The sequence below is a fragment of the Prunus avium genome, chromosome 5 (assembly GCF_965620075.1).
Source record: "Prunus avium chromosome 5, drPruAviu1.hap1.1, whole genome shotgun sequence".
Lineage (NCBI taxonomy): Eukaryota > Viridiplantae > Streptophyta > Magnoliopsida > Rosales > Rosaceae > Prunus > Prunus avium.
Window position 1 is genome coordinate 18,930,279 of NC_142288.1, and position 23,526 is coordinate 18,953,804.

General features: G+C 35.3%; 2 protein-coding genes across 2 annotated transcripts; both read left to right on the plus strand.

Annotated features, from left to right (window-relative positions):
• The first annotated feature begins 796 nt into the window (after window positions 1–796).
• On the plus strand, window positions 797–2,155 carry LOC110757095 (ethylene-responsive transcription factor ERF038). Its single transcript, XM_021958634.2, has one exon. It carries the CDS (start codon window positions 909–911, stop codon window positions 1,794–1,796), a length of 888 nt encoding a protein of 295 aa, XP_021814326.1. The 5' UTR covers window positions 797–908; the 3' UTR covers window positions 1,797–2,155.
• Window positions 2,156–15,680: 13,525 nt separating this feature from the next.
• Window positions 15,681–19,247, plus strand: LOC110757177 (sphingomyelin phosphodiesterase). The gene is made up of 4 exons (XM_021958738.2): window positions 15,681–17,334; window positions 18,062–18,208; window positions 18,336–18,452; window positions 18,555–19,247. The coding sequence occupies exons 1-4, from the start codon at window positions 15,799–15,801 to the stop codon at window positions 19,167–19,169; spliced, it is 2,415 nt and encodes an 804-aa protein (XP_021814430.1). The 5' UTR covers window positions 15,681–15,798; the 3' UTR covers window positions 19,170–19,247.
• The last annotated feature ends 4,279 nt before the right edge of the window (window positions 19,248–23,526 follow it).

The following is a 23,526-nucleotide window of genomic DNA, read 5'->3' on the forward strand; positions in this document are numbered from 1 at the left end:
AGTCAAAGTCCTTTGTCACTAGGCTATAACCCGTTGATAATTAATTGCATAAATTTTAGATCACAGTCATGAGATTTTGAGGTCCTAATCTAGACTTTAACACTAGTGCAAAGAATGAATAATATAAAAAGGAATATATCACAGAGAATTAATATTGAGGCAAGGAAATGAAATGAAGGGGTCTGCATTTAAGATGATTGCAATTACAAGAAAGCTGCAGATGGCATAGACCACAAGGCACCAACAAACAATCTCAAACCAGCTTCCCATGTGAAATTCGTCGGGTCTTGATAAAACAAACATTTGGGAGGGTGTAGCAATTTTAAGCTTATATTTTGAATGGCCCACCAAAGCCTCAAATTATATTTCATTTGGTATGCGCCTTGAATAGTCCAAACTTCAAAAACCCCAATTAAAATATTGAGCACATGAAAATGCCCTAATCAATCCCAATTAAGTTGTTGTTTAATAAGACATGAAGGAGAGGCCAATAAACAAAGGAACTGTAAAGATGATGCCAAACCACACGTCAAACCATACATCACTCAAACATCAACATGGGGCAGCAAAAGATAACCAATATTATACAATTTGTAAAATACTTGGATACTTCTCCGAAACGAGTCATCTTTTTATTACGCATGACTTTGAGTGCAAAAATAATTGTTTTTAACCACTTGAACTGCAACTCCCTTCCATATATACTTTCGTCGAGTTATATAAATAAAATATGAATGGCTCCTTACTTTGTACCCCTTTTTATGCTTTAGTCCATTGCTTTAATTATATCCTTACTTTGTACCCCTTTTTATGCTTTAGTCCATTGCTTTAATTATATATGATATGTACCTTTTTGTTGTATGTGTAAGAACTAAGAGCCATAAGAGAAGCAGTGAAGCACACCCCCCATGACCTCTATTTTAAGCTCTGCCTACCACACCATTCTTCCAATTCTTTTTTCGCCTACCACACCATTCTTCCAATTCTACTTCTTCTTCTTCAGTACTCTCCTACCTACACCCCCCAAAACCCACTTCACCATGGAAGAAGAACAATTCAACTCTATAGATTACGAGGCTCAAACCACATCTTCTTCCTACTCAAATTCAACCACATCTTATTCTGCAGAATCTGAAGCCCAAAAAGTCAGCAAGAGATCAAATCAACAAGTACTTGATCATGATCAAAAGGGTACGAACGATGAAGATGATGACTATGATGATGACGATCAAATCAGTCAAAAGAAAGCAAAGATCGATGGTAGTAATGGGAGGCAGCATCATCATCCAGTGTACAGAGGAGTGAGAATGCGTCAGTGGGGGAAATGGGTGTCAGAAATCCGAGAGCCAAGAAAGAAGTCAAGAATTTGGCTTGGAACTTTTCCTAACCCTGAAATGGCCGCTCGAGCGCACGATGTGGCTGCCCTAACAATCAAAGGCCGCTCTGCAGTCCTCAACTTTCCTGAGCTGGCTCAGGAGCTTCCCCGCCCAGCTTCTGCGTCGGCAAAGGACATCCAGGCTGCTGCTGCCAAAGCGGCTGCTCTTAACTACCCAATAAGCTGTAGCAGCAGCAGCAGCCCTGAAGCCGACGCAGAAACTGAAGCAGAGCTGAGCCAGCACAGGCAAGCTGTCCCTGATACACAAGACTCATCAACTTCACCATCAACCAATAACGACGACACCTTTTTCGACCTTCCTGATCTGCTGTTAGATTTTGGTCACCACAGGGATCATGGGTTTTACTTCTCTGTGCCATGGCTTGAAGAGCCTAATAATTTCTTGTGGATGGAAAATTGAAAGCCAATGGGACAACAAGGCAAGAGCATTGATTGAAGAATTGAAGAGAGTTGAAAAAAACAGCTTGGCAGACAGCTTTGGTTTAAAGTTGATATTTGTTGCTTGCTTTTTGGGTGCTGGGCCAAATTGAGAGGACCACTAGAGTTTGCTCAAATGAGGAAGCTTCAATTCTTGAATCTCTACAGGTTTGGTTTTGGTATATGTTGCCAAAACTTCAGCTAGATTATTTATTTTTCTACTGTAATGTACCCTTTCATGTAAATGTATATGAGGTAAATAAAAAAAGTTCCATATCTAGGAGAGTATGGGCTTTTTCCTAAAAATAATCCATATCCTTTTTCTTGTTTAAGTAATTTATGCATTTGACTCTGAATTTTCCCATTCTGGTAAATTTGGATTCTCTCCATCATTATAAAATTTCAAAGAAATATATAGTATAGAATATATCAAAGCGGCCTCTCCTACCTACCAATTTATACTTTTTATATACAACTTAATACTTTTGGAATATTATATATACAACCTAAAGCTGATGGATGTTTCATATAGAGAAACATCTAAGGCTAGAATATTTGTTTTTATTTTGAATAACTAATACTATGCTGATGATTTTATTTTATTTTTAAATTTATCGAAGAGTAAGAAACTTTTATTCCAATCAACAAGAGTACAAATAGCAAACAAGAGTATGCAAAAATAATGGCGTCGTTAAAATCTTGCCATAATATTCATATTATTGGTCAAATCGATGGTGCTTTCTTCTTAAAGCAATTGAAGACCAAACTTATAAATTCACCTAATTAATATGTGAGTTCATCATTGCCAAAGTAGATGGACCACATGTGACATGTTGCACAATCAGCGTAGCAAATATAAGGCTTATATCTCATATTACCATTGATCAAAGGGAGAAAAAAATCAGTCTTTCATTGATTTTGATAAAGAAATCTCCAATTATGATTCATGTGTATTTCGTTTGAGTAAGATTTATTAGATAAATTATTTAGGTATTATGTGCTTATAGGGATTCGAACTTAGGATGTCAAAGTTTGCTCTAGTCTCACCATTTACCGACCACTAAATCAATTCCGGAAATTACTTTGTAAGATTGTGTGTGTGAGATTTTACTTCACATTTGTTTGTCTTTTGTAAATTTTTATTTTTATTTTTAGAGGAAGTAGTAAATTTTCATTAAAATTGTGAAAAATTATAGACTCAAGCAAACAAACGTTGCCTCATTAAAACCTTGCTCAAGGAAACCCAACGGGACAAAATCTAAGACGAAAGAAATAGAGAGCTACATGTTCTATAAAGACTAAAAACAAAAACTCATGACAACTCCAGAATATCAGCGTCAGCTTGAAGAAAGACATTGAGCCATGGAGGACCCTCTTCAAGTCAAATGTCTATGAACACACTACCTAAAGCAAACTTAGCAAGTCTATCAGCCACAGTGTTGCACAACATATTGTAAATGTGTTTTTAGTAATCGTATTTCATTCTCGTCAATTATGCTTGCACTATAACAAATAAATGACACATCATTTGATAGTGTAAAATAATTCTATAAATATATACTCTTTCTTCTGCGAAAGAAAATGAGTGGTTGACATAAAATTTAAAAAGTAAACGTGTCATAGCAGAGCAGTTTTAATAATATCGAATTGAAAATGACTGGTGTCATGGTGATGGTAGCATCCTATGTTGCAATTTAACTTTTTTTTTTTTTTTTTTTTTTTTGGCGTTTGTTTGTTGGGATATGTTGCAATTAATTACTTGCAAATTGGGTCAGGCGAAGACAAAATATGTTGTGTTAATTAAACGAGTCTTTCTTATAAGGGTTCTTAAGGGAAAGGCCCATGTCATTCTTATTTTCTAGATATAAATTCAACAATTTCTAAATGTTTATGAAAAACCCAAATTTGAAATATGTTATCATAGTATTATCAATTAAATTACAATATATGTCATTAACCTTCATTAATTTCTTCTTTTGTAATTGTATATTGATTCTTTTCCTAATAAACAGTTTATGATGTCTTTTCTTGTCGTTATTTTGTATTGATTCCATAAAAAGTAACATATTAAAAAATTTGTACGGGATTTTTTTTTTTTGGTAAATGACATGTATATTTTTTTTTACAATGTACCTACAATGATGCTCACTTCTAATGGCATATATCTACCTATTAGTTTTTTTATATATTGATAATAGGTAAATTATGGCATGTATGATGTACCTACACCTTTACCTATTATCTTTTTACCCCTATGGCATGTACCTACACATTTACCTATTATCTTTTATTGATAATAGGTACATTATGTATTATAAAAAAAAAAAGGTACGTTATCTTTTTATTGATAATGTCAATTTACCCTTATTGATAATAATTTACCTATTATCAATAAGATAATAGGTAAATTATTTTCAAAATGCGTTAAAAGTTGGGTATATTATTTAAATAATAAATAAATTCATACTAGGTAAATTATTTTTCATAAAACAAACAATAAAAAGTTATTAGTTATTTTTCATAGAACAAGTAATAGATACAATATTTTTTCAATATAATTAGTATGTATAGTATTATTCATAAACAATTATAAAGTAGATTATTAATAATGTATAATTCATAAAAAGAAAATAACATAAACATTATTATTAAACAAACCGATTACCAAAATATGAATTTATTGTTAAATTTGTTTTTAAAAAAATTCCAAATTAATTCCTACATCCATTACAACCATTTGGAGATCTTTCCAAATTCAACCTCTGTCATTATATAAAATCCAATTAAAAACTGTTTTCATATTAATTCCTATATTAATATACAAAATACAATAATGGCTTAGTTGGGGATATTTTTGGAATCTAAAAAGTATAATAAATCAGATTTTATGCTTAATTAGATAACTTGCTGAGTTTGATCCTAATCATCGGGTTTTACTTATAAAAATCAGGTTTTGCTTATAGATTAATAAGGTGATGGGTTTTGGATAAGAAAACATTGATTTGAAGGGGAAAAGCCAAATTTACTATTCTTATAATTCGTATGACATAATTACTCAAAGTTTAAGGTTTTCATGCAACTAATGGGGTGTAAGTTGGATTAACTCAAGTTTTTTGTGTGCTTCTAAGCGATCCTAAGTTCAAGTCCACATGGTACTTGTGTGCGGACCACAAATAAATGACAAAATTAGATTTGTTTTTTCTATCGAAAATTAGAAACCACGTGTTTACTTATATTGAAAACATCCCATAATTTTCCGTTAGTTTCGAATCTTTCGATTATTATTTTTTCTAATTTTCTGTACTTGATATTATAATAGAGAGACAAACAGGCCCACCTAAATGAAAAGGCCACCAAAAGAAAATAAATTAATTGGTCCGCATAAAGTTTCAAAAGAGAAGAATCCAAATTAATGGTAGAAAAATTTACCAACAAAAAAAAACAAAGGAGGAAGAAGAAACCCTCTTTTCCTTGTCTATGTTTTGATGAGTTGGAAACAATTGCATGGAATGCTTTTTATCTTAATGATTGAGATACTTGTATGCTTTTCATGCACATCTCCCTCTCTCTTATTCACTTTCTTCTTCTCAATCAGAGAGAGATTCCTTGATAAATAGTGTAAACCCAATGACACGCAAAAGGTCAATTCTCAGTTGATAAGGTTCATACATTGTATAGCCCTATTAGTATTTGAGTCCCGTTATCAGCAGTCTTCATTGGTGCAATATTTGTAATTTTCTATATAAATTCATATTTATGGTAGTTGATAGTTGGGTGTCATGCGTAAATCTTTCCGGCTCAAGATTGTGAGTATGCCCTGACACTGGTGGTGAGGGTAGCCAATCTCCCCTTAAATCTTTTATAATAAAAAAATCACTAGGGTTTTTCTCTGATCTAACTTTTACTTTGTTGTAGTTGTATAAGTGTATACACGCAATAATAACGAATATCGCATCGTTGATCATTGTGTTCCTTATCACACACAGTACTTAGTGTTGAAACAAACAGTGCCTTTTTGTCCTCGTGTCTTCCAACACTACATTAACTTAATAATTTGTATTGAAATGGGACCTTTATATCCAACAGAGGAAAAATATTAGGGTTGACAATTTGAAATTTGACATCTCTCTAACATTGAGAAGAGAAATATTAATTTATCTCTCTAATATTGAGAAGAGAAATATTAATTTATGAAGTATATATATTAGTACAATAGTAATATATTAATTGATCAACAACAACGTTTCCTGATTTAAGAAAAATTATTTTCAATAGTGGTTCTCTTCACATCGTTTCAGTTTCTTGGCTCGTTTATATTTTTACCCCTGTTTGCCATATCGCTATTGAGGATGACTTCTTTACCGTCTGTGTCCTTTGTACTATTTTTTCTATTGATATTGGAACATTAAAAAATATTAAATGGAACGTTAATAGAAATATATGTTTATGGGGTTACATCTTATATAAGAACTTGTGGAGATGCATCTCATTGCTATTTTATCACTTTTATTGGTACCAAAATTTTCCAATACTTTTGTGACTTTTGATTGGTTTGTATCTGATAATTGAAGAGTCCCATCACACATGCATCATGCATGTAGAATATTAGCTACTAAATCACCACTCTTTTACTACTTTATGTTTGTGACAGAGACATAGTTGTAAAGTGAACTTATTTAGGAAGGTACAATTAGCATAATTTGCATAAAAGCCTATGGTGTTTTTGTTCTAAAGGAATAATTATTTGAAATTGACAATTATATAACTTTAATTTGATGGTTTTACCTATGCAATTAGGCTTCACTTTTGACTTCCACAAAATAAGAACAAAAGTAGGGAAAATACAATTTAGAAAATAAATAAGAATAAAAATTTCTTCCAAAATCTACATAGACAATTAGGCAATTAGGTTGAAGTATAGATATCGTACCCTCTTTAAGGAGATTCAAGTCCACTACAGTGTGATACATGCCATTAATCGATGCAACATTATTAAGAGCATTCACAATCATGCTCTCTATTTTTTAGTTAAAATTTAGCTAAAAATATATTAAAAAAACTATTTTCGGAGCTCTCTAAAACATTTCAACTCCAACCATACTCCCTATTTTAGAGAATCATAAATGCTTTACTTCTTTTTTAATTTAATTCCTGATTTACAAAATGTTCATATTCAAATAATGAATATTGCCAAATAATAAACTATGAAACCAATTTTTTTGTTTAAAACTGCAATTATATATATATATATATTTTAAGGGTGCACTACCATTATAAGAAAAAAAAAAAAGGTACACTGCAAGATAAAAGTACAAGACACATGAGATACAATCGAAAATGACAATACAAAACAGGAGATGGAATCCAGAAAAATATTACAAACAACAAATACCTACAGGGAAAAGAATTGGTTTTCTACTTCGAAAGAATTGGCTGTCAAAACAAGAAATCATGTGGAAAGAATTATTAAAAAAAAAAAAGTGTTTGTGTTTTGCAAAATACCTACAAGGAAAAGAATTTTAAAAAAAAACAGTGTTTGTGTGTTGCAAAGGATTCTGAGCCTCTATATTTACATATTGTGCATTTATCCACATTCCGCAACATCTAAGTCATCCTAGTTATCTAATCGTCTAAAACATGACACATCATCTATTTAAAATTGTTTTTCTTTTCTATCAGAAAAACAGTTTAAAACTAATAATTGTTTTACTGTTTAAATAAAAAACAAAAACAAAAAAACAAAATACCACTCCCTCTAAACTAGAGGTGCGGGGGGAGGGGGGCTGCCACAAATCATCACAGCCATTAATGATTGAAATTAATTATTTGTTTTTCCTTTACAACAATATGCAAATGGGCGAGTGAGAGAGAGATGGCAGGTATCTTGGATGGCGTTGTGGTGGGTGGGTAAGGGTGGAGAGAGAGAGAGAGAGAGAGAGAGAGAGAGAGAGAGAGGATTGTATGGCGGCTTGGGTGGGGGGTGTATAGGGTACGGGTGGCGGAGACATTGGTGGTAGGGAGTTGGGTTTCTAGTTCTTTTAAATCAATTTTTAAGTTATTGGATTTTACGAGTTTAATGATGTGTCATCTCTTAAGCAATTAGATTATTAAAATGATTGAGATATTGCAAAATGCAGGTAAATGCGCAATATGTAAATGTAGAGGCCCGGAATCCGTGTTGCAAAATATCTATAGTGAAAAGAATTGAAAACCGAAAAACGTGCTTGTGTTTTGCTGGAAAGATGTTGATTGTTCGAGAAAAAAGGCCAAGGATCAAAGAAATTTCTTGTCTTTGAACACTCCCACATAATCAAATTAAAGAGTGGAACATTTAAACTTATGTAGACCCACAGGCAAGCTTGCCAAAGTTCTGTTTGAGAAAAAGAGTGGGAATGGGAGGGGATAAGAGTTGGAAAAAGTTGAATTTATTTATATTTTTACTTCTTCAAGAGGCAATCCAATGTCATAGGAAGCAAAAGGCCTTGACTATCAAAATGTAACAGTAAAATCACGAAAACCTAATTGCAACCATGTGCGGAAAGAAAGGAAAAAAGCATAGCATCTCACAAAAATAAAAACTATATGTACCCATTTGGCCTTTTTCCTTTCTTCCTTTTTATTTTTCCATTATGGCCAAAATAGAAACTTGTCGATATATATGAACATTAAGAACAGATTATGAATAATGGATTTCAAAGCTTTTACTGCTGCATTGGCATTCTTGTCTTGGAGAAATTATAGAATACTACGGTAGTATGGCCACATAGTACATTTTGTACATGTGTTATAATATGGGTGGACAACATGGTTTATTTCCCCCATTTTAGAAAATAGCATCAATAAATATCCACTAATATTATAACACGTGTACAAGATGTGCCACGTAACCTTATTACCGTAATATTCTATAATCTCTCATTATCTTGACTACCAAGTTTTTTTATAAAGAATTACTGATATTGAACACGTGATGCATTTCCCAGTCTCGTGGAGGGAGAAAACCTATCTCAAAATAATTCATAGAGAGAGGATTGAGTTGGCAGATGTTGATTGACAAGGTTTGGATGGAATAAAGCTAAATCGATCATGACTCTAATCATGATCATCTCCATATTAAAATTATATGTACACATAATTAACACCATAATTAAAGTATATCAAGTTGATTCCTGCATTAACAGCTATGCGAATATATATATATCACGTGGATTAGGTGGGAAATAATTTGTGATGACTTGATCATGATCAACTAGTTATGTTGTCATGGGTTAGAAGAGATGGAAGAGTAAGGACAAGTACCAAAGTGGGGTACTTTGATCATGAAATGCTTCAAGGTATTCAGTCCAAAAGAAGAAAGCAATAATGCTGAGTTCATAATGGAGGAGGTAATGGGAGGGGGGGTATGTTGTATTCTTCCCCTCAAAGAAAAGGTAAAAAGAGAGAAAACAAAGGGAAATAACTCATTGGGTATATAAAAGAAGAGGAAAAGGGGTAAGAAGACAAATAAAGTACAAAGCCAAACTTGGAAGACAAGGTAGAATCCTTGCCCAGCATGCCTGCATGTAACCCCACTTTTTCTTCTTTTTTTCTTCTTTTTTCTTTCTTTTTTTGGGTATGGAAATTAAACTATTAATAAGCATATATACAAGTATACCAAATCAACATCCAAAAACATAATGCCATAATTTGGTACATGTTAGCTCGATGCTGTCTCGTCATATCCATGAGAGAATAATTTTTGCTCACCACTATTAATTGAATGTTGCGATTTAATTTACATAAAAATTATACTCACCTAATGATAATTAACGTGATGATAATAATCACCACCATTAATTGGCGGTGAGAAAAATGTTCATGAAAGTGTGCAGAGAGTCCAGTAAAGTTTGTCGCCAATCTAAGGCTTAGTTTGGGGTTGCTTAACTTTTAAAAGAAGCAACTTATTTTTTAAGTTTTGAATGAAAAAGTGTTTGGTAAATCAAGATAAGGCTGCTTTTTTTCAAAATTGATGTGACTCACAGCAGATTTCAGAAGCAGCTCAAGAGGTGCTTCTCAAAACTGCTGCGGATGGAAGCATGCGGAGCAATTAATGAAACATTCAAAGTACCTATAGTACCCCCATTTATTTTAGCAAATGACATCCATTATCCTCTCTTTCTATTCTACGTTAAGGTGCTGCAACTCGATTCTTCTTCTTCTCTCTGGCAACTCGACTTCTGTCTGCAACTCGATTCATCTTCTTCCCCTCCGACCAAAAAACAAACCCAGCCCCTAGCTCTCCACTCCAGCCACAAAAATCCAAACCACATCTTAAAAAAAACTCAACCCCAGCCCCCCAGTCTGTGATATCCTCTCCAACCACAAAAGATCCAAACCCCAAATATATCTTCAAACATCTGTATGCTAATTGTGGAGGACCAAAATCGATAGCAACACAAGCATCTACCCTCCTTCATCAATGATTTTCACAAAAAATAGATTCTTGAACCCATCAACAATTCGTTGACCTTCTCTTGGAAAGCAAAATCAAGGGAAAGTTGAAACTCAAATCAAAACCACAGGAAAACAAAATTTTCATTTGGATTTGATTTCCTTCTTGTTGTTTTCTTTGATGACAACACAGTTTTTATTTGGGTTTGGGTTGAGTTTTTGGTTCTTAAAATTCTTGATCTGGGTCTTTTCTCTTGGTGTTTTGGGGCAATGGAGAGAGAGAGATACAGGTGGGTACCGTGGGATGGGGTTTTTTTAGGTTACTTTTCTAATTTAATTTATTTATTTTTTTTATATTTTTGGTCACAATATTTAGAATTGGAACTAATTTTGTTACTTTAAAAATTTAGAATTTGCAGCAAAATAAGTAACAATTTCATCATCATGTCCTTATTGGTCATTATACATACTAAAAGCACTTCTAATAAAAATTTACCAAACACTTCGACTCTTTACAACACTTTTTCTAATATAGTTTACCAAACGCCTAGCTGTTTTTTTTCACAGCTGTTTATTCTCACAGCACAGCAGAAGCAGTTTTTAAAAAAAGCACAGCAATACCAAACTAGCCCTAAACATGTAACATTTGTCCAGCTTTCCTAAGTTAATGCTAAAAATGCACGTTATTCACGCATGCATGAACTTTTTTGCAAGAATTACAAATGGCCATTGTGACATTGTCTCGTTGGGCATGGTGGACCTTCTGATGCTATTGTGGTCTTGACATTTGCTTCAATATTATTAGCCAAAGAGTTTAGTTTAGATGCTGATTTCTCGAATTATGGACTTCGCGTGAAGGGGAATAGGATAGGACCAATACAAATCAAGGGATATTGTACTTTGATAATTATTTAGTTTGTCAAAAGAGGTTTCTCTTTCCCTTCCATATGCATGCACTCTCTGTTGGTACTTCTTTCTGAGTCAGCTCAACACTTATTTTCGACATGAACATCACATGGAGTCTGGCTGGCTCCTTTTATTTTTATTTTTAAAATTTTAATTAATATAAGCGATATTGAGGAAAGGGGGAATCAAACTTAAGACCTAGGATGCAGAGATAAAATATTCTTATACTACTTGAGTTACAAGCCCGTTGCGTCTAGCTGCTCGTTTAAGACGGCCCTAACTTGACAAAAGCCAAGCCAAGTACTTGAACTATATGGGTAGATCCAATTCTCAGACGCAAGTCCCTATTGAGTATTACTTGGAGCCTCAATAAGATTGGACAATGAGTACACGTTTCACCTCATCATTTGAAGTTTTACTCACGTCATGAACCATAAATCCATATATATTCTATTATTATGCAACACAACATTTCTCATATATATATATATATTAATTGCATAATGCTAAGTATGGTTTGTTTGTATCAATAATTAGTCAAAAAGGTTAAAATCATAAAACACACAATCACAACACACACATAATCTAGCGTGGTTCACCCAAGTTGGTCTACATCCTCATCGGTCGTAGTTTTGGAATTTCTCTATAATTTTACATCCACCTTGGTAGCGTTGGATTCTCTATAATGAATACAAATTATACAACTTACATAATAGAAGCTTGAGAGCCTTTTGATAGAGAGAGTTATTGAAGGAAGTTGAGGTTGGTAGGTGGGACAAATACTCTCAACACATATTTGTTGACGTTAGAGCACGTGTGGCCGTTGAGCCTAATATGTGGATAGGCTACTCTGAGATCATGAAGGAAGTTTATGTTCTACCACAAAACTAATTCTTTATGAGAGCAGTAGCCCAACTCCTTTGAGCACTTCCACTCAATTGCCATGGCAAAGGGTAAAGGGAGGCAAGGGCTGTTACTATTCATATGAATAGTGTCAGCCCTTGCAAAAGGTAAAATGTGTTTCCACCCATTGCCATGGCAAAGGGCAATTACTATTCACTTTAAATTATTTTTATTTTTTATTCATAAACAATTAATTTTTATAGGGTTTAGGATGTTGGTGTGGGAAGTAAAAAATATGGCTAGGTATTTATAAATAACTAAAAAAATCTGAATTTTTTTTTTCCTTTTTTTCACTTTTTATTATTATTTTAATTGGTTGCTTACGTCATTATGACATCAGCATTACGTCACTTGCCCAACCAACAGCACATGCTGGATTTTCTTGTGGGCTTACCTAGGTTGGTGGGCCCCACGCATTGCCCGAGCTGCATTTGGCCTCTGGAATTGCAAAACGGGCCTTGGACCCCCTCCTGCCTGGGCTGGCCTTGCGCGCTAGAAGTGCTCTTATAAGTCCATGTTGGATCCCTTAACTTTTTAACATGGGATAAATACTCTCAATAGTTATAGTGCGAGGGAGAAAATCCATTATATAGATAAAATATTTGGGCATTTTCTACATGTGGGCTTTCACATGTGCCATGGATTGGCTTAACCAATGGGGTTTCTTTGGGACTTCTAAAATATAGGTCTATTTTCATCAAGATGTAATGGATGTAGTCCACATGCTCTCACTTTTCAATTGCAGTCCACTCTCGCTAAGTAAGCAATTAGTATGTACATAATTTTTAAGGAATTTACATTATATGTCACTATCATAAATGGAATTATATGAAAACACATTCCTAAAATTCAGCATTATATATATATATATATATATATATATATATAACACAATTGAGTGGTCAAACGGTATAGGATTCAAGTGATTTTTTTGTAGAGATGATCTTTGAATGATTATCTAAAACATAGACGGTTTGGATTAGTGAAATACAATGCGGAGTGGGCCCTACAAAGGTGTCCCTCAAATAAGTTAAGTTGATCTCTCTCTCTCTCTCTCTCTCTCTCTCTCTCTCTATATATATATATATATATATATATATATATATATGTGTGTGTGTGTGTGTGTGTGTGTGTGCGTGTGTGTGCTCGCGCACGTGTGTGTATATATGAGTTTCCTTATATATACAATGCATTTCTTTGTGTATATATATGTACTTGCCTTACATGTAATAGTTTTTTTCTTGAGTTTTCTTAAGCAATTGTTCCTAGAGTTTCATATATATATATAGACACACACACATAGTTGCCTTCCAAGTAATAGTTTTTTTCTTGGGTTTTTCAAAGCAATTTTTATGGAGTTTTATCTCAATATACTAAAGTGTGAGTATACCTGTTGTGGAGGTGGAAGTTTCTTTTTTCCTTTTTCTATAACCTTTTAGATATATATGTTTTTCAATTAATTATGAGTTTAAAGATCCATACCAAAGGTATTATATGAGTTCAATTACCTGGACTAGAGGCAATTTATGAGTATAACTATGTGCACAAGAGCTGGCTTTTGGGTTTAATTACCTAGACTAGAGGTAATTTATGGGTTTAATTACATGCACAAAATGTGTATGCATGGATACCTTACCTATTGTTAAGGTATGAAAACTTTGATTACAAATTTTGAGGTGGCGGTTATACCTTGAAAATTTTCAAAATTCAATAAATAAATTTGCAATTAAATTCAAATCAAATTTGATAATTAATATCTTACAAATCAATAATTTACGTGTTTTATAAATTCATAATTTACCTTATTTATGTTTTAGGAGCATAATTGGAATAACAAAATAATTAATAAATAAATAAAACAAAATGTAAACATAAATAAATCAAAAAAGGCATGTAATCTTATGTGGCGCAAAAATTAAAGGATTTGGATCAACAACTTCTACGTAAATTGCACCCAAAATCTCTTATAAGAACTGGACTTACACCAAATTTTGATTTTGATTTTTTTTTTTTTTTTGTCGAAGCTTAACAAATGGGTTGGGACAAAAAGGGGTGGCTAAAGCCCAAACACATGGAGTTTCCATTTGGACCTGTGCAAGTAAGCCTTAAAATAGACTATAGATATAGTATGAGCAAGCCTCCAACCCGGAAACTCTTTGGGCCATATTTTGGTTGAGGATCTAGGCCCATGTCTATTCTTGGCTGATTTTCTTGTCTTTTGGGATTCGGCCAACTTGGTAGCCGGGCAAGGCAACACAAAATGCTGCCACTTGGAGTCTTAGGAGAGTTGACAAATAAATAAAGATGGTTTATGTGAGTTTCGCAAAATGTTTGGAGGTCTTTTAATACAAGCGATTGGGGGATGCGGGTTTACACACAAACATTTATGGATACTCGTGGGTTTCGAACTTCCATTTACAGGACTTGAGGCCAAAAAACTCAACTAACTAACATTTTTGGAGTTTTTATTTTCTTTTAATGGACTATAAAATGTATCCATGCATGGTAAATTAATAGAACAAGTTTCTCCTTAAGCAATCATGTAGCTTGAATAAAATAAAATAAAAAATCAAATGTAAACATGACAAGTAGAGGTGTGCAAAATATAATCAAATCTTCTTTAAAATTGTTTGCCACTTCTCATGTTTTTATATGTTCTTAAGCTAAGCTATAATTAAATTGTAGATACCTCATCATATCCATCCAAATCTAACTTTTCTCTCACTTCTTTCTCCAGCGTCCACTTATCCTGTTACTTTATTTTTAATTATTGAAGAATGTAAAGTTCCGCTTCAAAAACTTTACAGAATAAGATACATATAATAAGTGGTTCTACTACTAATAGTATTGATGCTTTTTGTATAATACCTCACATCCATCGAACTACGTAAGTGATTAAGTTGAGAACAATATCAATATTTTGTAGTAATGGTTCATGGGTCTATCTCTATGCAATTTTAACATGCATAACATTACTTTTTATCTTATTGTTCTTCATTACTAGATATGTTGTAAGAATTTTGTATATAAATCTTACATATATGAATTTATATTGATTTCATAGAAGAAGTTGGAATTTGATTGCTTAGTTCCTTTTCTCTTCCAGGCAAATTAAAAACAAAAAGTTGTTTAACAAACATGCTCAACTTGAAGAATCAATGTATGCAACAAAGATCTTATAATTCAAATGGTTAAGAGCAGTTATTTATTCAAATAAGGTAATGTGTTCAAATTTCAACTCTCGCAATATCACTTGTATAAAAAAATATATATATAAATAAAAATCAATGTTGCATACACATTTTCTCTTTACAATATTAATGTTGCACAAAAACAATCATATATTCCTTGTAGAGAAATCTTAAATCAATTGCTTAGAGAAAAAAAAACCTAAAATATTTTGAAGATCCAACGATTGGCATCTAACGTCAACGTCTCCAGAGCCTTCCCGCCCCTTCTGATCCAGATATTTTGTTTCTATTTTAAATAAAAATAAAACAAAAAAAGAAACCTGGCCAATGAATTGGACCCCACAACGATGTCCACGTCACCCAAAGACTCCCAATTTAACGCCACGTACTCTCCTCCCTCCCTTCCCCCATAAAAACGCGCCACAGCTTTCCTTCTCTCATTTAAAACTTTGAAAACCCCTCTCTGTCTCTCTCTTCCCCTGCAAAAACCCTAGCGACCCTGAAAGCCTCACACTCTCTTTCTCTCTCTCTACACTCGACCCCACCGTTCTTACCATGCTCCCGCACTCTTACGCCGTCGATACCCATTCCAAATCCCAAGAGCTCGCCTGCACCATCCTCGCCTCCTCCGCCCCGCACCAGATCTCCTCCACCTGCGCCTCCATCGAGTCCTTCCTGCACTCCCTCTCACCCGACCAAACCCGCCACTTCTTCTCCCTCACCTTCCCCACCCTCATCTGCAAGCTCTTCGGCTTCGACGACGCCGCTTCGTCATCACCACCGCCACCATCACAGCACCAACAGGCCTCGCCCTCCTCCCCGTCTTCCTCATCCAACGGCTGGATCGACACCGTCCTCGCATCCAACGACGTAGACCTAGCCAACAGGCTCTTCGCCCTCCTCGCCCCCAGCAGCCTCCTCTTCAATTGTATCTCCTCCGTCGACCACCTCTCCCTCGTCAAATACGTGTTCCCCATCGAACGGTTGCCGGAATGGGTCCGATTCATGCTCTCCTCTGAAAATTACAGCCCGGTATTATCTGATTTAGACCCAATTTTTAAAAATAGGGTTAAGGAAGACCCAATTAAGCCTAACTTGTGTCAAGTTCAGCTCAATGTGTTTGAATATTACATGTTTTGGTTCGCTTATTACCCTGTTTGTCGCGGCAATAGTGAAAATTGTGACAGTGGTTCGATAAAAAGGAACAAAAGGTTTAAATTTGAGAATTGGGTTTCGTCAATTTCGGGTTTTTCAGGCACTAGGCGTGGGGTAGAGGTTACAATTGAGTGTAATCTGTATGTTAGGCTTTTATATGCGTATCTTTGTACATTTGTGGGCGTGACTGATTTGAATCAACACCTTCCATACCGAAGTTCGCTATTGCATTACGCTTCAGGATATGATAGCTCGGTTGTAGCTCAGGCAGAGTTTTTTGTAAATGCTTTGGTAAACTTTTGGTTGGTTGATAACGATTTTTCACCATTACCTGTTAATCAGTGTAAGTCATTTGGGGTTTCGTTTCCATTCCGGTCAGTTTTGGGTGAGACCCCACCAGCCCCTGGGTTAGGAGAGGTGGTGAAGTTGCTTGTTAAATATTTGAATCTGGGTTTGGTCGTACTCAGAGATGGGAATGAGAATGTGGAACCCTGTGGGAGTCCGAGGTGGAGAGTGTCGGGTTCATACGACACCTTGAAGTCAAGGGATGTAATGGCGGTTTCACCCTGTATCGGGTCTTGGCACTTGTTGATACAGAGGCCGCTGTACAGGTTTATATTGAGGACATTCTTGTTTTACCCAGTGGGGGCATCGACCAAGAATATCTCAGAGGTGTTTTCAGTTTGGATTACTTATATGGAACCTTGGGCTATCAGTTTGGATGACTTTTCAGAGCTTGATGCTGTTGTTGACGGATCGTCTAGGAATGGGAGAAAAGAGGGCTCGCAGCATGCAGCCTGTGGTTATACACCTTCTTGGCAGGGTTATGTGCTGGCCAACTACTTGTACTACAGTTCCTTGGTTATGCATTTTATTGGGTTCGCACACAAGTTTCTTCACACCAATCCTGAAATGATAGTCCAGATGGTTTTGAAGGTCAGATTCTAAACCATTTCTCTTCTTTCGCTAATCTAGTTTCCTCGTGTCTCCTGAGATTAATTGGTGTGCTTAATCTTCAACATGCAATTTTGAACTGGATATGACTTCAGTCATGAAAAATAGCTAACTAATCATAAATCAACATAAACTCTGTTTTATGTGGAGAAATGTCTGATCTAATGCTTCGTAACCTTCCATTGATACCATGCCTTGAATGTTGAGTTCTAAGTCTTTTTAACTGTGAATGCTCATACACTTTATAGCTGAATGTCTATGAATGAAGATTATATGGAGGTCCATGAATTTTATGATTGAGCAAATAATCATTTAAAAAAATACTCATGTCAAACTATTATGATCACTTTCAATGGAATTTCACACTTTCGAACTTGGCTAGATCTCTATTAAGGTTTTATTGAGCTTTGACCTGTCAAGACGCATTGCTATATATGAAGAGATTTGTGATATTGGATTACAAAATTGGAATTTAAAGTAGTGAAGATCTTTAAGAATTAGCTTTACTCCGATGGAGAGTGGAAATTTTTTGGTGGTAGCAGCAACATGTTTGCCAACTAGTACTAGATATTAAAACTTAATTGAGAGTAGCGTGATGATAATTTATGCAGATCCCTCTCCAATGACCTACGCATTACTTAATCTTTATTTATTTCTGAAATTAATAAAAAGACATTTTTTTCTTTCTGATTATAATTTTTTTATATAGGTCCTAACTATATTGACATCATCCAAAGTGCTAATGGACCTTATAAAGATGGTGGATACTGCTTTTCATTCCAAACAAGCAGGATCAGGCAAATCAATGCTTAATAGCTTATATAGATTTGTTACTCCAATTCGTGAACAATTGCTGGTAACGTCTCTATCGTCTGATGTGTTAATCTTATTTTCAAGTACATGATGTGTGCTTGATTGCCCAACTGTTTGGGTCAGTGTTTGACTGTTTTTTAATTTTGGGTATGATTTATTGGTAACCTTAGGACTGGGAGGATGGCTTGTCTGAGAGCGATGCTGATGGGTCTTTCTTGCATGAGAATTGGAACAAAGATTTACAATTGTTCAGTGATGGAGAAGATGGCGGGCAACAGCTGCTTCAGGTTTTTAATTATTATTATTGTTTTCTAACTATGTCTGTTTATGAAGTTAAATACATCTATCTAATGAGATCTCAACCAATGGTCACTCTTTTGCTATGGCAGTTGTTCATATTACGTGCAGAAGCTGAGTTGCAAGCCATTTCTGGTGATAATGGTGCGGAAAACCTCCAGTGCATAGACTCTTTAAAAGCGCAGGTAGGCTGCCTATTTGGCGGCCATATTGTAAAGGCACTGTCATTTTCCCCAGAAGCAAAACAGTCTACGCGATACCGTGATGAAATATTCAAGCCCAGGAGAGTTGGCAACCACACTTTGGGTGATATCAAATACAAGGGTGACTGGATGAAGCGACCCATCTCTGATGATGAGGTTGCTTGGCTAGCTAAAGTGCTTGTCCTGTTCTCAGATTGGCTGAATGAGTGTCTTGGACTAAACCGGACAGAGAGCAGCCAAGCAGACCCTACATGGTCTTATGTGGAAGTATCAAGTGATGTGTTGGGCAATGTGTGTGGACCTGCTGACACGATTAAGGCAGTGTTCGGTGCTGTTGGTTCTTGGCTTCTCATGTTGGGCGTGGCAGTGGTGAGGCTAATGAGGAAACATGGTGTGAGGGTGAACCTCAGGATGTTGGCCTCAAAGAAGGTTGTAATGGTTTTGCTTTTGTCTGCTGTATATAGTATATTGAAGAAAGCTTTTGGACACTTCCATAGGGTGTAGATTGGAGTTAGATCAATGTTGTTGAAAAGAAAGAAAAAAGGTATAGAAGAAACAGGAAAAGAACGAGAGTTTTTCTCTGATGAGGTTTTGTTACACCATCTGTTGACTTGTAATTGTCACATTTGCATCAAGAACACTAGAATTATACGGGTAAAGGTTTTACCTATACTGTGATTTTGTTATATACTTGGCCCAACTCCTTTTTCGTGCATGCTTCTGTAGTTGCATAGTGATGACTTCACTATGCACTCGAGTTTGAATTCAAATCCCTCGAGTTTGAATTCAAATCCTTCTGTAGTTGGGATTAGATTAAAATAATAGGGTTATTCGTAGCAATGGCCCCTCAACTATACCCGTAGTTACACTTTGGTCCCTCAATTCAATTATTAGTTGCAGGGGTCGCTCAATTAGGTGCTATGTTGCACGAGTAGTCCCTCCGTCAAACTCTGTTAAATTTTCTGTCAAAAATGAGGGTAAGTTTGGAAATTCATCCACAACCCCTCCCTCTCCTCCACAACCCTCCCTTTCTCTCTCTGAGCCTTGGCATGCCTTCACCTCTCTGGTGCTTATCGGAGATGGGTTTGCTTCTGCCTTCAGTACAGTAAGAACTAAGAACAGAACCATGGCGTTAGTTTGCAGAGTTTTGTCAGCAGCGAGGAGGAGTTTACAATCCAAGGCTTTGGCAATTTCCAGTAGCTCTCAGCGATGGTTGAGTAACCAAACAATTTTGCTTCAGAGGTTGGTTGAGGAACCCAATTCATGCATCAAAAGCATACTTGGTTCCGAGGAATTCTCTGCCCTCCAAAGCTCTGAGTTTTCCTGGGAAACCCTCCTCACTTCTCTCGCGTCTTCTTCCTCGCCTGATAAATCTCGCTTGGTAATAATCACCCATCAATTGCGATAGTTGTAGCCCTACCACTATTAATCCCGATTCCAACCACCTTCTAGTTACCATAAAACCCAACCACCCTCTTTCTCTGAGTGACTCACTCTCTTACTCGTGAAATACAAGTAAAAACACAGAGCAAGCAAACCCCAACTCGGAAGCTCTAACTCACTGAGTCAGGCATGCCGGTGGCCTCCACATCTCTCGCTTCCCAACTCTCTGGCCCTAAATCCATCTCCTCTTACTCCGGTCTGCGACGATCGTGACCTTCGAGAGGTTGAGAGGGAAGAGGGGTTGGTGGGTTATGCTGGTCTGAATTTTTTGGTGTCGGCAAGGATTGGGTGCAGCAATGGAGGGTTGTGGATGAAATTCCGAATTTATCCTTACTTTTGACAGAAAATTTAACAGATTTGACGGAAGGACTACTGGTGCAACATAGCACCTAGTTGAGTGACCCCTGCAACTAATAATTGAATTGAGGGACCAAAGTGTAACTACGGGTATAGTTTAGGGACCATTGGTGCGATTAACCCAAAATAATATTATCATATTGTTTAGATTAGATTAAAATATAATATTATTTGTATTAAAAAAAAGTTGGTATCTTTAGCATTTTCCTTTAGCCTAGCATGGACCACTTTTGTGGGTTCTCTTGGCTAAACCCATACTTATGTGCAGAAAAGAAAGGTAAACTATTTGTAATCTTAATAGAGTAATGCTATTTGGACACACAATATTGACACACTTAATGACACTCGCTGATGTGTCAATGTATCATTCGCTCTTTTTTTCTCCTCGTTTTTTGTTCAGCGAATGATACATTGACACATCAGTGGGTGTCAATTAAGTGTGTCAATGTTGTGTGTTCAAATAGCATTACTCTATTAGAACCTGGGAAAACAAAGTTTTGTGTGTATTTAGAAACCCTTTAATCTCGATCCCAAAAAAATAAAAAAAACCCTTTAACCTATACTGGACTTTGATGATCTCCTGGCCCATTACTGTAATTTCCAAACGGAGCCGAAGGCCAGTCCTCAAACGGGCTAAATTAAATTGAACGATTGTACCTATGGGGCAAGGCCTGCCTCTTTCAAGTCTGTTTGAAGCTGAGGTCAAGAGTTTTTTACTTTGTAGTATATTTTATTTTCCCTCTTCGAATTGAGGGCTAAAGTCGAGAGTTTTTCGTCGAAATAGAAAACTTTTGGTTATTTTTTAAAAATATCAAAACGGTCCCTATATTTTATATTCAATCCTCCAATTTAGTCTTCGTGTTTTTAATTTAACCAATTTGGTCCATATAGTCGACTCCGTAACCCAATTTAGTCAATGTATTTGTCAAAGTTGGAACATGACAAGAGGTTTCAAGTTTGACTATCGCCTTCTCTCTTTATTAGCTATATTTGAGTGAAAAATACACCGCTACTACCATATCATTGTATACTTTCTCCCTTTATTTATCTAACTTTTTTTTTTTTCCAGCAGATTACATTGGAAATATGATTTAAATGAAAACATTTCAAACCGAAGATTATATATATTATGGAGTTCTATGAACACAGAAAACTATACGCAAGGGTCTTCATCCATTGAAAACCAGATCTGATAAAAAGATATTAAAAATTGACACAGCTTTAGGTTATGGTTTTGGGTTGCATCATTGCATGAAAAGTTCTGGATGGCATTTCAAACCTTATGGTTGGCCAACTTGCTTTATATATTTTTAAACGGGTGACTTTCACGTTGCCATATGGTAATTTAACTCACTTTACAGGCTCTCCTAATCATATATATAGCAGCCCAGACCAGGTCCCCAGAATTTGGCTTAATTAGGTCACGTTTCATTATGTTAAAGTTAACATGTTGTCTCGTCACATGTGTTTATATAGACTATAAAGTTGACATAAAAAATATATACTTTGGGAACGAGTACAATGCTCCTACCCACTAGAAGTCTCTAAAACCAAAAAACCATATATTAATTAATGAAATCAACTTAATTACATGCGTACCAATTTGTAACACTTGATGATCTCTAGGGCTGCGCAATAAACGAATTCCTTTAACCCTATTCTTGCAAACATTGCCATAATAAGTCACGGATTTAGTCTAGTGAAAAAAATATTAACTTGCAGACCAGTGATTTTAGGTTCGAATCTCATGACAGCAAAGGCGGAGAAGTTGAGGGGGGTTTTTTATTTTTATTTTTTTTACCCTGACCAATTGCGTAAGCAATTTTATACCATGCAATAATGTAAAAGAACAACAACAACAAAAAATAAAAATTTATTGGCAAAGTTACAGAAGTTTTTGGAAGCAGCAAAAAGAAAGTGGAATTTTTCAAGGGCATTGCATGGAGCAATTTAACGACTTGGGAATATGGAGTCAAACAAAACGACTGCGTGTTAAACGAGGAAGAAAAGAAAAATATGCGTATATGCTCGTGTGCATGCATGCATGCATGTATTTTGATTCATGAGAAGTATCGCATTGTAGATTAATTATAGTTTTTTTGGTTACCAACATGTAGCTATTATTATTATTATTTTTTTACTTCAGATATATATACACATAAATTTTCCTATGCGAAAATTCGGACGTTATTATTGTGCAGACGTTATTTATTTTCTACTATTCTCCCTACTTTCTTCCTTGTTTATAATGACATTCGTATGATAATAACATTTGAATGTCTCCTATGCGGAGAAAATTTCTATATATAACTATATTGTAGTTTCTTGAAGGTCCAACCACTCTTTTTTCTTCTTTTTTAAATTTATATTTTATTTTATAAATGAGACTCTTCTTTTCTTTTTTGGCTCTATTGGGAAGAGGTCAAATCAACTGGTTAGGGCATATAAAGCAACAAGTTAAGCATTTTCAGCCACTTATTAGGAAGAATTATATACGACTTCATAAGAGTTAGGTAACAATGAGCCATCAAAGTCGTATAAGTCACATGTGAATTCCTAATTTGCTATATCCATTCAAACAAAGTGGGGACACAGTCTTTTTCTTTTCTTGTTATGGAAAGATTAAGGGTCTGTTTGGGAGTGCTTCTGGAAGGGCCAAAACGCTTTCTGATAACTAAAAGCGCTTCTGACAACGTTTGACAGAAAAGTTTAGAAGCGCTTCTGGGCGCTTTTGGGTCATAGAAGCGCTTCCTGGAGAAGCACCTGCTATGTGCTTCTTCTGGAAGCACTCCTAAGTGCTTTTCCATGAAGCACTTTAATTTTTTATGAAAATTCAAGATTTTTATAATAAAAGTGCTTTTGTTAGAAGCGCTTATGAGCAGAAGTACTTCTTAGAGAAGCAGTCCCAAACGAGCCCTAAGGGCCTAGCTAGCTAGCTAGGTTAAATTATTGAACCTTGACGCTAAACGACACTCAGTCCTGGTTGCAAGTTGAAATTCTTAATTAGCAAGTTCAGCCTGCAATTGATTAAGATAAACCCTAAATTTATAAAAACCTAATC

Excerpts from the sequence above, each read along its gene's own strand:
- LOC110757095 (XM_021958634.2), top strand. The coding sequence starts at position 909 with ATGACCTCTATTTTAAGCTCTGCCTACCACACCATTCTTCCAATTCTT.
- LOC110757177 (XM_021958738.2), top strand. The coding sequence starts at position 15,799 with ATGCTCCCGCACTCTTACGCCGTCGATACCCATTCCAAATCCCAAGAG. Across the intron at positions 17,335-18,061 it reads TAGTCCAGATGGTTTTGAAG|GTCCTAACTATATTGACATC; the intron begins GTCAGATTCTAA and ends TTTTTTATATAG. Across the intron at positions 18,453-18,554 it reads GCGGGCAACAGCTGCTTCAG|TTGTTCATATTACGTGCAGA; the intron begins GTTTTTAATTAT and ends TTGCTATGGCAG.